This window comes from Tenrec ecaudatus, chromosome 2 (assembly GCF_050624435.1).
Source record: "Tenrec ecaudatus isolate mTenEca1 chromosome 2, mTenEca1.hap1, whole genome shotgun sequence".
Lineage (NCBI taxonomy): Eukaryota > Metazoa > Chordata > Mammalia > Afrosoricida > Tenrecidae > Tenrec > Tenrec ecaudatus.
Genome location: NC_134531.1, coordinates 51697006 through 51713173, shown reverse-complemented (window position 1 = coordinate 51713173; position 16168 = coordinate 51697006). Strand labels below are relative to the sequence as shown.

Here is a 16168-nt window from a genome sequence, read left to right as displayed (position 1 = left end):
AGAGTTGTATGAGTCCCTAATAAAATGTAAAAAAAAAAGGAAAAAAAAGATGTAAATACTGACAGTGGATGGATGTATATATTGTGATTAGAACTGTATGAGCCCTCAATAAAATGATTTTTTTTTAAAGACTGCCGCCAGGGGCTGCTTTTGAGAGACTAGGAATATTTTCCAATGTTGAATGGAAAAGAGCATTTTGAAAATGCTAACTTCTGAAAATATTTTTAAAAAAAATAAAAGCCAAGCAGTTCAACAGTAAAATCCTTGTCCACAATTAAAAAAAAATTCCTTGAAGTTTTCAGCTGGACTACACTCACATAAACTCCTTTTATCAACAGTACCTTAAATTCTATGCCATTGAATAAATTTTTGATGTTATCCATGTCATTGTCTTATCCCCCAGGTGGATGATAAACTATATTTTTCTATTGTTTTGTTTTGTTGGGGGAAGTTTGTTGTTGTTACGATGTATTGTTTTTGTTTTTGTCATACAATGAAAATATGACCGTTTAAGTAAACCATAGTTGTTTATAACCCGTGGACCAGCAGATGAATTCTAAGCTCCCCGTAATTCTAGCTCCAAACCAAGAAGTTAGTTCTTATAACATGTCCCTGCTTGGGACTCGCCTTCATCACTGCAGATGGTGCTACAGCAAAGTGTGGTGAAGACTGCAGATGGTGCCCAGCTATCAATCAGAATAGTGTCTGGGGTCTTACTGGCTTGTATTCAGACATCTAAGTGAGGCATCAACGAAGTCCACGTCAAAGAAGCACACTAGTCTGTGTGATCCAAAGATAATGATAACAGAGTCCAAATGACGAAGACAAAGGTATCAGAGCTTACAAAGTGAGCACACAATTTATAGAAGGCCGTGGAGGACAGGGGAGCCCAAATTCCCTCTGCAGATTACCGAGGTGGGTTACGCCTCCGGCAGATCCCCTCTGGCCAGCGTCGAGAGAGGGAACAGCTTTACTACCAGACAGCAATGATTGTAAACTTGATTGTGGTGGATGGAAGTAGGGTATAATGTGATATCAGGTCACATGACCTCCCTCTTGGCCCAACCTGAATTTGCTCTAGGTTTAAATATTTCTCACAAAAAAATTCCGCTCTGGCTTTTTCTTTTTTAAAATATTGCGGGTGGTCTTTTATTTCTTATTCTTTATGTTACTTTTTTCTTTGTTTCATTTTGTTTTCATTGTTTCTGTTAGGTTTCTGAAGCACAGAAGGAGTGGATGCTTAGAGATAATATCTGATGCAATGGTTTAACAGTGTTGAGGGAGTGGGGGGCCTGGAGGAAGCAAGGAGCAAACAGTGAATGAGGGAGTGGGGGGGAGCAGTAGAACCAATCGTGATCATTTATATCCAACTCTTTTAAAAAGCAATTTAACTGTGGAAGTGTATAATGTGTGAATTTTATATCAATCAAACCTTTTTTTTCATTTTAAAAGCCCTCTTATAAAAACCTTTAAAATGTTCAACATCAAGAGAAATGTACATCTGCAGAGTAAATGACGATGTGTGTAAATTATACTTATGCCAACTTGCATCAAATCAAGCTAAGATATTTAAAGTTATACAAATATGTAGACATTTTATTAATATATTTATGGTTGCATAAGTCTTTGGATTACTAAATGTTGTAGCTTTAAATATTGCCAGGGAAGAGCTACAATCCATGTAGGTATAAATAAAAAAACGTTGTTTGTGGGGTTCAAAAAACATCTATTGCCATCCTTTCTAAATAAAAGCATTTTATTCTTTCTCCTACTAAAGAATTTTTGAATTTATGATGAATGGTGTAGGGCTCCTAAGGACATCTTAATTAAGTGGCATTTCTGATTGGAGCTCCATTTGTATTTACACTGTTACAGTGTCACCTTGGCTAAGTTATTTCAGCTCTCTGGGCCTCAAGTTTACATTTAGGAAATCAAGAGAATTCGTTGGAACTCTACTATCTATCTTGGCTTTGAAATTATTGACTCTTTAATCTGACCACACTGGGTCACACACATATGGCTTAGAATAAACTGGAAGTGCAGCAAGGATGGGCTCCAAGGAGACCATGAGTAAGCTCCAGCGAGCCAGAACCTTACCAAAATGTTGGGTAAGTCCCAGGGCTTCCCTCCCCCAGCAGGCCTGTTTCATACTGTAGAACATAGGCCATTAGGAGTTGGAACCAACTCAATAGAACCCAACCGCAACAACATGCCTCTGTCCACACATACCTCCTTCTTTGCCATAAGCCTGGATGGAGTAAGGCTCGCCCACTTGGTTTTGAAACAATGGATATACCGAGATGTTATAGCACAAGAAAGGCTTTAATTTATCTGTAAACAGGGGAGGAAAGCGCAGTCGTTAAGTGCTGAGCATAGCGCAGTGGAAGGAACAGTCTTCTACGAGTTGCGGCTCATCAGCAAGCTATACTGTCCTCTACTGTTTCCACATCTGCAAAGTAAGGCAGTTAGGTTGGTCCCTAATGCCTCTTCCATAGACAGGCATACTTTGATTGCACTTCATTCTACTGTGCTGCACACATCCTGCAGTTTTTACAGATGGAAGGTTTCTGGCAGCCCTGTGTTGACTGTTGAAAAGACTTGTTCCATGTCATTTTTCCAACAGCATGATTATTATCCATGATCAGAATATGAAAGTTGGGAACAAAGAGGAAGGAAAAGCAGTTGGACATATGGTCTTAGTGATAGATGCAGCTCGAGATGGCATGGTAGAATTTTACAAAACGAATCACTTGCTCATAGCAAATATCTTTTTAAAGCAACACAAAAGGCGACTGTACACATGTCTTCCCCAGATGGAATACACAGAAATCAAATTGACTACATCTCTGGGAAGAGATGGTGGAGAAGCTCAATATCAGCTGCTAAAACCAAGCCAATTGTGGAGCAATCAATTGCTCATATGTAAGTTCTGCTCTTCTGTCTTCCTGCATCCCTATTTGAGTATACTTATGAACATACAAGCCATGTCAATGGACCGTATTTAAACTCAGTGAGTCTATAGAAGAGAGTCTAACTGTCCTGTAGTTTCCAGGGCTGTAAATCTTTATGGAAGCAGACTGCCTCATTTTCTGTGAATACCCGTAGGCTTGAAAGACTGACATTTTGGTTAGCAGCTAAAGTAACCACCAAGGCTCCTTTACTTATTAACATAGGTGCTGTTAGGTAGTAAGAAGTGGTTGGACTGCTGGGTTGAAGGGTAAAGCCTCCCTCATGTCTTATTCATTGTGTGTGTGTGTGTATTGTTGTAAAGAAGACCGTTCCTTTATTCGCTTGGGGAAAGGGTCTAGTTCTTAATGGCAACTATAACGTAAGGGATATTATAGGTAGAAGGCAGGCTGGCTCCAAGACATATGTGTGGGAAGAGTACTTTGATGATTAAAACAAAACAAAACCCTTTCAAACTCACTGGTATTGAGTCGATGCTGACTCATAGTGACCCAATAGGACAAGGTAGAACTGCCTACATAGATTTCTGAGTTTCTAAGATTGTAACTCTGTCTCTCTCCTGTGGAGCAACTGGTAGTTTCAAGCTGCTGACTTTTCAGATTGCAGCCCAAGGTGTAACTACTATGCCTGCCACCAAGGTTCCATTGTTGAAAGTCAAAAACAAAACAAAACAAAAACACCTTACAGCCATTGAGTCGATGCGGACTCATAGTGACCCCTGTGGGTTTCCGAGACGGTAAACAGTTACCGGAGTAGAAAGCCCCATCTTTCTCCCATGAAGCAGCTGGTGGTTTTGAATTGCCAACCATGCATATCAAAGCCCAACGCATAACCACAACGCCACCTGGGCTCCCTGTCTTTGATGATAGTAGGTGTTAAAATAGTGTTTTCCCTCAAGAGACAGACTGGGATGAAGGAAGTAAGGAATTCAGACAGAGTCTGTAAAATTATATGTCCTCGGGGAAAGAAGGTAGATAATCACAAACTCCCATGAAAGATGAGAGGAGACTAGATAGTGTCATAGGAGTAAACATCTGTGATTTGGAAGGGGCATTTAACATTTTTATCCATGTTTATTCTCCCTTCCCTCTTGGACATAACACAGCAGTGGTATGTTATGAGCTCCTGGTCATCCTCAAAGGCATCTCATGGGACATGGAGGTGCCTGGATCAGCTTTCATTTGCTCTCTCAGGAATTTGCCATTTCTCATCACCCATCTTACTTTACAAAAGAAAGATACTCCTCTCACCCACCCCTAATTTGACTCTCAGGGATTCCTCTGGGGAAACTATGAATATTGGTTTCAGATACCTAACAAATACACAAACAAAGTCTTTGTCACTGAGTCGATTCTGACTCATAGTGACCATATAGGGTCCTGTGGGTTTTGAGACTGTTAAGCTTTACTGGAGCAGAAAGCCTCATCTTTCTCTCTTAGAGCATCTGGTGGGTATGAACTGCTGACCTTGAGGTTAGCAACCCAATGTGCTACCTACCATGCCACCAGGACTCCTTTGGTATCAGAAGACCTTCTTTAATCAAAGTGCTGACCACTTGCCATGAGTTCTGGTGATGCAGTGGTTAAACGCTTGGCTGCTAACCAAAAGGATGATGTTTGAACCCACCAGCCACATCTCTGGAGAATTACAGCTTTAGAAAGCTGTGGGGCCCTTCTACTCTGTCCTGTTGGGTTGCTATGAGTCAAATTATACTCAGAGACAACGGGATTGATTTTGTAGAAAACTGTTGGCATCCTTGGGAGCCCTGGTGGCACAGTGGTTGCCAACTGAGCTGCTAACTGCAAGGTCAGCAGTTTGAAACCACCAGCTGCTCGGTGGGTGAAAATACAGGGCTTTCTACACATGTAAAGAATTACAGTCTCAGAAACAACAAGGGCAGTTTTTCCCTGTCCTGTAGGGTCACCATGAGTTGGAATCAACTTGATGGGCGTGAGTTTGATTTGATTTGGTAGTAGTCCTTGCCTTAACATATATCAACTGGGCATAAAGAAAAACTTGAGAAACCAGGTGTTTTGCCCCATGTTGGAATTTCTAAATTTGCCTACATCATAAATAGCTAGAAAGATTATATTTTTATTTAATGATCATTCCACTTCCACCCTTGACAATGGTCGAGGAAGGTATCACTCCTAAAGGAGAATTCCATGAGTCTACTGCCAAGAAGATAAAACCATCTTGCTTGCCATCTCTCTCTTCTTCTTTCTTTTTTACAACACATTTAGATTCTGTAAAAATTGTGTGCTTCTGTGTGTGGGTGTGAAGACAATTAAGAGTCTAAGTAAAACGGTAAATAAGGTCAACATTCTCATGAAATCCCCAAGCTGTCTTTGGAAACCTCGCCTGGCTAAGGCAAAGCCAGGAGTCAAGCACAACTACACAAGTCCCTGATCACATCAAGCTGATGGATCATGAAACGCCGTGTTTAATTGTGGACCCCTTTGTAACAGCCTCAGAGAAGGTCCAGAGAACGAAGTGATATTGCTGTAACAAACCTCATCTGTCCCCATCTACTACTCACATGAACAACGTTTTCTTAACCTGTATATTTATATAAAGAAAAAATAAGATAAAGTTGATACTGAATCCTATCAGTAAAATGTCATCAATGATGCCTATTAAAAAATAATGGAAAACATACCTCTTGTATTTCACTAGGACATGTATTTTTAATAAAATTTAATATTTGTCTTTAATAATCTGTATCTGCACTTCTAATATATTTGTGTTGTTTTCAGCCATTGTAGTATATCAATCATTGTAATGTAAATGCAATCCAGCAAAAGTTTCCCGGTAGTACAGGCTGATAATCATAAAATTTTTAAATATATGGCAATACACATACACATTTTTAAATTGCAGAGAAATATGATAGAATCAGCAACAAAAGTTTTTCAAGTATGAAATATGAAAAAATAGCATAGAGGTGGAATGAAAATAGAAGTTCAAGGAACAAAAAGAACAATTAAATATATCTGATCATTAAATGCCTGTGTATGTGTTTTACTGAATCATGATAGCTATCCGAATCCCCATCATAATTAGTTTTCAACTGATATATCTTCAAAAGTGTTATAACAGGTATTATTTAGAATACTTATATTCTCTGCATAATTTAAACTTAAGATTAAACTATTTTCAGGGCAAATTAAAAATACAAAGTTTGGGAAAAGTCTATTAGAGGCACTTAGAGGGAACCCAGTGCTGAGCATGTCAGATAAGAGGTTTGTCACCTACCTATGTGCTCTTGTGTGAGAACCTTTATAAGCTTCAGCTTCTTCATCTATAAAACGGGGGTGATAAAAGTCCCAGTCTCAAGAGTTGTTGTGAAAATTAATTGAGGTGAGTCTAGTGCCCGGCCCAGAGCCAACACTTGATGCATGCCACTATGATTGCCACCCGCCCAGCGTAAGCCAGCTAAGCTAAAAGACCTGGAAGGGAAATGTTGTATCCATGTCGGAGCGTCGCCATGCACTGCAGGGTCATGGGAATCTCTGAAGCCAGCAATTTCTGGAGGCAGAAGATCTGAAGGGAAAAGGCACTCGGGGCCTGAGGCCTCCTGTTGACTTGGGGAGAGTTGGAGAGTCTGGAGCATGTTGGTTAATTCCTTCCTGTCTCTCACGTATACTGAAACTCAATTGGAGCAGACACTGAAGACTTCTCAAATCTGCCCTTGCTCAGGGACTTTCCCTACCCTGCCCTATTGCCTAAAAGTAAATATACAGACAATACAGGTTTCTTCATATAGTTTAAAAGGGTGGGTGGGTGGCGGAGCAACCACAAGCTTCCTGAGAATTTCAGCCATTGACAATCATGCCCCACAGCTTCCTGTACAAGACCTACTGGGAAATGCCAACAAGAGTGCCAATTCACTGAGAGGTCACAATAGCTTGTCAAATGTTACTAAGCATCTTTGTTGCTGTTGAAGCCAAAGTTACAGATTGAAAACCGATGAAAATGTCCTTAGAGAGGGAGCTTAGAGATGCCACCCTGGTTACCTTCCGGGGCCGTCCAGTTCTGAGCCTGAGACACAACCTCCCAGGATCTAGCCACCGGCTCGGAGTCCACTTCTGGCAGCCATTCGACAACCCACGTGTCCGCCTCTGGATGAGAGCTCTGCCACTCCACCACCAGCCGGTCTTCAATGAAGTAGGTCTGCACGACCTTGATGAAGTGAAATGCTGAAAGGCAAGAAAAAGAATGGCTCCGTGGCTCCCCAACCCATCTTTCACACCCACCCACCAAACCAACATCCCTTCAAAGAGCAAACTCGTCAAGAAGGTCAAAGTTCAACTTCCCGTGGCCATTGTCATCGATCACTTTTGGTTCTTTGGCAACACCACATGTTTCAGAAGAGAACCACGCCATAGAATTTTCAACAGTTGCCATGTGACCAAAGTAGACTGTCAGCCCTTTCTTCCGTGGTGCTGCTGGGTTGATTTGAACCACCAACCTTTTGGTTCATAACCAAGGACACACCTGACAACAAAACCAAAGAACCTTCGACTCTGTAGACTCCCCTTGTTGTGCTAGTTATACTTCCTTTAGTTTACCCCCTTTCCTTGCCCCTTGCCTCTGATGATTAAGTACCTTCTTTATCTTTGGTTAAAGAATTTTGGTAATGCTAACCACATGGTCAGTGGCTCAAACCCACCCACCAGCCACTCCTTGGGAGAGAAATGAGGCTGTCTGGTCCTATGAAGATTTACAGTCTCAGAAACCCTAAGGAGTACTTCTACTCTGTCCTATAGGGCCACTGTAAGTCAGAATCCACTCTATAGTAGTGAGATATTTTTTGGTTTTGGTTTTTAATCTTTGTTGAAGGGGTCCTGGTAGTGTAGTGGTTAAAGTGCTTAGCTGTATTCAGCAAAAGGTCAGTGTTTAGAACCCAGTATCTATTCCACATGAAGAAAGATGTGCCAATCTGCCTCCACAGAAATCTACAGACCTGGAAACCCTCTGGGGGCAGCTCTACTCTGTCCTCTAGGCTCATAAGTTGGAACCAACTCAAACAGAGTTTGTTTTGTTTTCTGAATCTTTACCCACCCAAAAGTAACTTGTTCCTAGAAAAGGATCTCTCTAGAGAGTTGATAACTAACAAGATTGGCCTTCCCCAAGAGTCTCTGCAACTGAAAAGGAAATCAAACCTGAGACAAAAATGACTCTGATCATAGAGTTACCAGCACAGTGACTGCTTGGCTGGTGATCTGTGAGACACTGACCTCAAAATCACACAAGGGAGATGTCTTCAAACTCAACAATCCAGATTGGCCCTCCACAAATGAGATGGGGATCTCAATCCTAGAGTCCATCCAAATCATGTTTGCACCAGAAAGCCACAAAGACGTCAGTCCACAGCACTAATGTAAATCAGCATTTTCTGCGGACTTGACAGAGAATTCACCTCTTGAAAAGGACCACTCAGATTCCTTTAATAGAGAATTTGAACAAGTGGCTTCAAATCCAAATAGGGATTTAGTTAGAATCAGAGGTCTAGTGTTAAAGATGCTCTAACCACACAGACGAGAGGAGAATAATGGAGGAAGGGGAGACAGGAACCGAGGGCAGGAGGTAGCAGGGTTCCGGAAGTCAGTGTGCATTTCTCATTCACTGCTCCCCCATCCAACACATAGGCAGACTTCCAGGTTGGAATCCACAGGAAGTGTGTATTGGAATAACCACAAAGATCAGTCCTGGATGGGGGGCAGAAGAGATCAATCAACCTATCATCCAGTTGCCCCATAGAGCCCATTACAGCTCATGACAACCCTGTGTGTTTGAGAGTAGAACTATATTAAATATAATTTTCAATAGTTATGTTTCTTCTGAAATAGATTGGTACATTTTTTTTCTCCTGAGATACCACTGGGTATATTCAAACATCCAGTCATTCATTTAGTAGCTGAATGCTCAACCATTTGTCCCATGCAGGATTCCAAAAGAGGAGACTGTACCCCTCAAATAAGCCAAAAGGTTTGTGAAGCTGGAATGCTGGGCTATGTGTAGGGACTCAGGGAAGGGACTAGGGGTGGTGAGTAGTCCTCTTACTATGCAACAAGCCCCAGCAGGCTGTAAATATGTTTACACCGCTTGATTTTTGTAAACCACACTCTAGCTATCCTTTCCCCAAGCTTTCATGAGACCTTCTTTTTTTAAAAAATCATTTTATTGGGAACTTGCACAACTCTTATCACACTCCATCCATCCATCCATCCATCCATCCATCCACCCATCCATCCATCCATCCATCCATCCATTGTGTCAAGCGCATTGTACATATGTTGCCATCATTGTTTTCAAGGATTTTTTTCTACTTGAGCCCTTGGTATCAGCTCCTCATTTTTCCCCTCTCCCTCCCTCCCTCATGAACCCTTGATAATTTATAAATATTATTATTTTTTATGTCTCGTACTGTCTGATGTCTCCCTTTACCCCCTTGTCTGTTGTCCATCCCCCTGGTCATTGTGGTCAGTTCCTCCTTTCTCCTCCTACCTTCTCTTTATCCTCCTGGTATGGCTACTCTCAATATTGGTCCCAAGGAGTTTATCTGTCCTGTAGTCACTCATCTTAGAAGCAAGGTGTCATGGATTGAACTTTGTCATTTTGACTGGACCCTGATTGTCAGTGGTTTGGCAGTTATGTAACAATATAATCAGCCGCATGTTATGATCTGCTGTGATCAAGCAATCAGGTCTAGGGTTAGAGTGAGTTAAAACAAAATATCCAAACTCACAGTACAGGGTAGGATCTGTGACTTTCCAAGCCAATAACTTTTTACAAGAGTAGAAAGCCCCGTCTTTCTCAAATGGAGCAGCTGGTGGTTTAGAACTGCTGTCTTTCACTTAGAAGCCCAACAAGAAACCCCAACACTTCCAGGGTTCCTGAGGGATCCTTATTCAGATCACAGCCCTGGTCTTATGTAAGGGAGTTTCTCAGGGTATGCCTACATATCCTTTTATCTTGACGAGCTAAAAGGAGAAAGGACTAAGCCAAGATGAGAAGGATGTGAGAACTCCCAAGAAAGAAAAGTCAGAGAAAGATCATGTCCTTTGGACCCAAAGTCCTTGAGCTGAGAATCCCCTAGACCCAGGGAAAGATTGATGCCAACACGCATGGAGATCTCCAAGGGATAACAGGTCCATAGACACTGCAAGGGGACAAGAACCAGAGCCTAGAGCCTGAATTTGGACTACTAGCATCTTAAACTGTGAGAGAATAAATTTGTTGGTAAGGCCCTCCATTTGTAGTGCATCTGCTACAGCAGCACCAACCAGATAACGAAAGCAAGAGCCGAGTAATTTGACATCTGAAAGAAGATTCTATGGAAGGGCAAGTGAGGCATGAAGGAAATGTAGAGCTTAGTAGGAATAGGGACCAGGCACAAGATACCCCTCAAAACCAAACCAAATGGCCATCAAGTCAATTCTAACTCATCACAATCCCATATAGGGGTTCTGAGACTGTATGTCTTTACGGGAGCACACAGTCTCCTCTTACTCTCAACGGATAGCTGGTAGGTTTGAACGACTAACCTTGCAGTTAGCAGCCCAGTGCCTAACCCACAGCACCACCAGAGCTACAAGAGCCAGGACATGAAGCCTAGCTAATCCCTTTTGCTCCTACTTTACCCTCATGCCTGAGACCCCTCCCACCTGCTCAAAGCCTCCAAGAGTTCTCAGTTGCGAATTCAGTCCAGGGTGAAAGGTAGTGGCAGAGCCCTCCGAACTACCTAGCCTCTTGCAGAAGACAACATTGGTGTGCCAGCTGGGTTCTGCCAGAGTCCTTCTTATTGCTTGTTTGCTCGGCTTGGGTTGGCGTAACTTTGGGATGTAACTTAGGCTCCAGAGATCGCTGCAGGCTTAGGCTGCAGCCACCCTCTCCTGACGTACTTCTTCCTCTGCTTCCCAGACTCTTCCCCTCATTCCTTTTCTGGCCCCTCTGGAGGCACGGCCTCAGTAAACCACTAGCACACAAATCCTGACGGGAGACTGGAACCAGTTCAAGTACCTAACTCCCACTCCTCTGACCAATATTGCAACTGGGAGGAATCAGAGAAGTTCAATGTGGCGGGCCAAATGCCCTCCAGGGACTGAGGAAAACGAGTCCAGGCTCTGGCCTTCCCGGGATGTGGAAAAGTTTCCTCACACCATGAGTCATCCTTAAAGGGCTGGGCAACCCTGGTGAGAAAGAAGTTTCCAAAAGATCATTCTACTGAGTACAAACTAATTGCAGAATCTTTCCATCATTCAACAAGAGCCAAGGTGCAGGAGAAAGTACAAAAGGTAAGCAGGTCCTTCCTGGAAGAGGGAAGGTGGGGCGTTGAATGTGAACAGCAGTCGTCTCTTTTGACTTACCAGAAGGGTCTATCAGACACAGTTTGCAGGTGCTGTTGGGTGGTTTGCCTTTGCCAGTTCTCCCAGCCCCGCCCCTACCTCAGCGCACTCCCAAGCGTCTGCTCATTGGCTGTGCTGATCTAAGCCTTCCTTCCAACCCTCCACAGCTGCCTGATGGCTGAAGTCTCATAGAATGCAGAGAACATTCAGGTCAAAAGGATTCTAAGGGATTATCCCTTCCAACTCCTTCTTTTACAGAGAGGAAAATGGAGGCCTGCAGGGTGAAATCAGTAGGTCAGTGTGGAATCTGATAAGACCAAGTCCAAGGTTTTAGGTCAAGTATATTGTGCACGTTGGGAATCAAGGAGACCTGGGTTTGAATCCCACCTGCAAGACTAAGAGCAAACTACTCAGTTTCCTGAATTGCACGTACATCATCTATAAAGGGAATCTAGTAGAATGCACCTCGTTGAGTCAGTTTTAAGGTAAAGCTATGTCTGACCCTTATTAATGAGCAATACGATAGTTATGCTTATAGCTGTTATGACTATCACTACTCTCAAGTTAACATCATTCTATTCAACACATTTCTGTAGACCGTTATTATCTTTTATGTTCTGAACCCAATCAAAATCAAACTCACTGCCATCAAGTTGGTTCTGAAGTGGCCCTCTATAGGGTTTCCAAGACCGTGTAAATATTTACAACAAAAGCAAGCCCCGCCGATCTCTCTCAGAGAGGATGGTTAGTTCGAATTACGTTTTCGTTACTTGATTACTTGACAGCACCATCAGGCCTCCTTCAGGTCTAGAACCCACTGACATTGAGTCAACCCCGACTCATGGTGCCCCTACAGGACAGGGTAGAACTGCCCCTGTGGGTTTCTGAGATGAACTCTTTACAGGAAGAGGACGCCTCAGCTTTCTCCCATGGAGCAGCTGATGGAGGAATTGCCAGCCTCGAGGTTAGGAGCCCAAAGCATAATCACCATTCTACCAGGGTTCTTATGTCTGGAAGAGCTGTTTGCTTAGACATTTTCTGTAAAGGGCCAGATAGTATATACTTTAGGCTTTTGGGACCAGATGATATCTGTCCCAACTACAACTCTCCACTGCTGTGTGAAAGCAGGTACTGACAATCCATAAACAAATTAAATGACTGTGTTTCAATGGCACTTTATCTATACAAGTAGATGTCAAGGCAACTTTTACTCACAGACCACAGTCTACTGACCCCTGGGCTAGCACGGTTATGACTGATGATGGGACTGATACTTGTGACACAAAGCAAGTGCCTTTCTAATTGGAAGGGAAAAATACAACATGAACTTAGTATAACATTTAAAGTATATTATAGCTTAATATTAAAGTTGTTCATCCATTTATATTAGAAATTTAATTAATCATAATTTTATTATAAATAAAAATCATTCACAATGCTCAAAACATTTCCCATACACAATCTCATTTAATACTTCACAAAGTTCTAAGAGGGAGTCACTCACTGCCATCAAGTCAATGCTAACTCAAAGGGACCCTCTAGGGTGGGGTAGAACTACCCTGTGAGTTTCTGAGACTGTAACTGTTTATGGGAGTAGAAAGTCCTGTCTTTCTCCTGCAGAGGGGCTGGTGGTTTCAAACCTTTCAATTTGCAGGCCCACTCGTAACCACGATTCCACCAGGGCTCCTGCTCTGGTTAGGTGCTGCTCAATGTGTTCAGATTCATAGCAACTGTATGCACACAGAATGACACACTGCCTGGTTCTGTGCCATCCTCACAATCCCTGCTATGTTTGAGCCCATATGGCAGCCACTGTGCCAGTCCATCTTGTTAAGGATCTTCCTTTAGTCCCTGCCCGACTGCTGTCTCCCCATCCCACAGGCGTGGGCCTGCTCCCTGCTGCTAGAGACAATGGAGTAATGGTTTCTATCAGTTGAGCCAGGGAACAGGCCAAACCGATTTGTGGCATCCAAGGTTAGGTTGCCATCCTGTACCTAGGATCCACCCATCTTGTCACATGTATACCCCCAATCCCTCCTCTTCCTATTGCATATATTTCCCTAGACCACCCCATCATTACTGTATTACCTATAGCACAACCCCTTCCTGTGACTATGTCCTTACCTGTAATTACGAGGCTTGCATGTCCCCAGAGAAGATAAAAGCCTGGGCTAGCATTAAACTCTCCCCCTCCACGTGGACCACCAAGCGGGGTTGAGGTGAGCATGCTACCGTCAATTGTATCTGACTCCATTTATTTCAATACTTCGCTTCTATCTCTCATGCTCTCTATCACTTTACTATAATCTTTACTTGTCGCTGTACAATTGCGCCTACCGGACCCGTAATGATGTGATAGGAGCTGGTTTCCCCTGACACCCGACCCTCTACTTTACCAAGCATGATACCATTCTCTATGTATTGGTCCCTAATACCATGCCCAAAATAAGAGAGGTAAAGTCTTTCTATTCTCACTGCCAAGGACTATTCTGGCTGCACTTACTCCAAGACAGATTTGTTCGTTCTTCTGGCAGCCCATGGGACTTTCAATGTGCTTCACAAACACCTTAGTTCAAATGAATCACTTCTTTGGAGATCGCCCTTATTCGTTGTTCAGCTTTCACGTGCACATGACATGATTACTATGTCATGCTTGAATCAGAGCCTCACTAGTCTTCAAAGTGACATCACCGCTCTCCAACACTTTACAGTGGTCTGGTGACAGTAGATTTGCCCAGTGCACCAAGGTCCTTGACTTCTTGACTGCTGCTTACCTAGGTGCTGTTTGTGGATCCGAAATAAAATAAAAGCATTAGCAACATTCTGGTTATCATGCTGTTGGTCTACGGGTCCTGTTATGAGGATATTTGTTTTCTTTACATTGAGTTGCAATCCATACTGAAGACTGTCGTCTTTGATGGTCATCAACAAGTGCCTCCAGTCCTATTTGCAAGGGTGTGTGCTCTGCATATTGAAAGTGGATAAGGAGGCCCCCTGCAACCTTGCTGCCACATTGTTCTTCATACGGTCCAGCTTCGTAGGTTACTTGCCCAGCATACAGATTAAGGAACTGTGGAGAGTGGATGCAACCCTGATGCTCACCTTTCTGGATTTTAAGCCATGCAGCACCCCATGTTCTGTCCCACGGCCTGGCCCTTGGTCTGTGCACATGCACGCATGAGTACAATGAAGAGTTTTGGGATTCCCATTCTTTGACATGATAACCATTGTATGATACATACAGTTGAACGCCTTTACATAGTCAATAACACACAAGGAAGCATATTTCTGGTATTTTTGTGTTCAGTCAGGATCCATCTGGCATCAGCAATCATAGTCCTCATTTCGTGTCCTTTTCTAAATCCAGCTTGAATTTTTGTCAGCTCTCTGTTGATAGAGTACTACCGCCATTGTTTAACGACCTTCAGCACAATTTTACTTGCATATAATAATAAGGAGCTTGTTCAACAATTCTTGACTTCTGTTATGTTACCTCTTCTGGGAAAGGGACACATACCAAGCTCCTTTAGAAGATTGGCCAGGTAGCTGTTTTCCAGATTTGTGGGCATAGATGAGTCAGTGTGGTATCAGTTTAATATACTTTCAATTGGCATCTGTTTGTTATACATTCAATTGGCGTTCTGTAATTCCCGGGGTCTTGTTTATTGTTGATGCCTTGTATGCGACTTGGCTCCTCCTCCTTCAATGCCATTGGCTCTTGATCATATTCCGTTTTGAAGTGGTTGAGTATCAACACATTCTTTTTGATACAGTGTGTGTGGTAGTTAGAGATTATGGCCACTGGACACCACTGGCTAGCGGTGAAGTTAAACATGTCAATCAAGTCACAGTCTGATGTTGAGAGACTATGTATAGGAAAAATGCGAACAGAGACAACCTCTTTCTCTACCCCTTCAGCTTCCTCCTCACTGGGACTGCACTGGGACTCTGCCTGCCTCAAGGGGTAGCCCCATGCGAACTACCTGATGCTAAGACATATCCGGACCCACCATGTTTCCACAAAACTTGGACCCATGTAACTCTGCACCCACCAGGCTATGACTTTTTCTGCTTCCTGGATCATTCCTACACCAATGGCATGTGACTATATGAGCAGGAAGAGAAGCTTGGGGACTAGCATTGGACTAATGGACTTGTGGTGGATTAGCTGGGATGACTTCTTGATATATAAGTTCTTCTTTATATAAGGCGCTTTCTTTTTATTTTGGTAGATAGAGTTCTCATAGATTTATTTCTGTGTCATGTTATATATAGATATATGTATATATGCTTTTTTGTTTTTGTTTTATTTATTTTTTTAATACAACCTATTATCCCCTTTTCTTCCCCACCAAACTTACACAAAGAATCCGAAACCCTTGCAGGACTATTATCAGGCTTTCCAAGATAGCCAGGGCCAAGAAAGACCCACGTCTCCTCTCAAAGAACACCACCCTCTTCTTGGGCTCTGGGACATTGAAGCAGCAGCACTCCCAGGGCCCAGGGGGAGGGGAGAGGGCAGGGAACGCTTGTAGTGTGGAAGAATTCTAGGAGGACCATGTCCAAGGCCTCCTTGGCTGGCAGACTGGCCCCCAGCACTCTCGTGGTGAGACTACAGGTGAGGACCCTATGGCTCTTCAGATGCCGCCCCAACAGGCCAGGTGGGAGGAGGAACTGGGAAGCAGGCATGCAAGGAGAGGGCGGTAGGAGCAGCACACCTGCAGGTTATCCACTCAGGGCTACCACCTCCGAGGCAGGTGGGACAGACAGGGATGGAGGTTCTGCTCACAGAGGGAAGGGAATGGATAAGGCGCTTTCTTATACATGTATGTCACTGGAGTTTTTTGATG

General features: G+C 43.1%; 1 protein-coding gene across 1 annotated transcript in view; it reads right to left on the bottom strand.

The window, feature by feature from the left end:
- IL31RA (interleukin 31 receptor A) overlaps positions 1 to 16168 on the bottom strand; it is a 57584-nt gene that overhangs the window by 12938 nt on the left and 28478 nt on the right. Inside the window, exons 8-9 of the mRNA XM_075543022.1 lie at positions 6984 to 7166; positions 2230 to 2331 (exon numbers count right to left, since the gene is read on the bottom strand). Coding sequence (XP_075399137.1) covers positions 2230 to 2331; positions 6984 to 7166 — 285 coding nt within the window. The remainder of the gene's footprint in view (positions 1 to 2229; positions 2332 to 6983; positions 7167 to 16168) is intronic.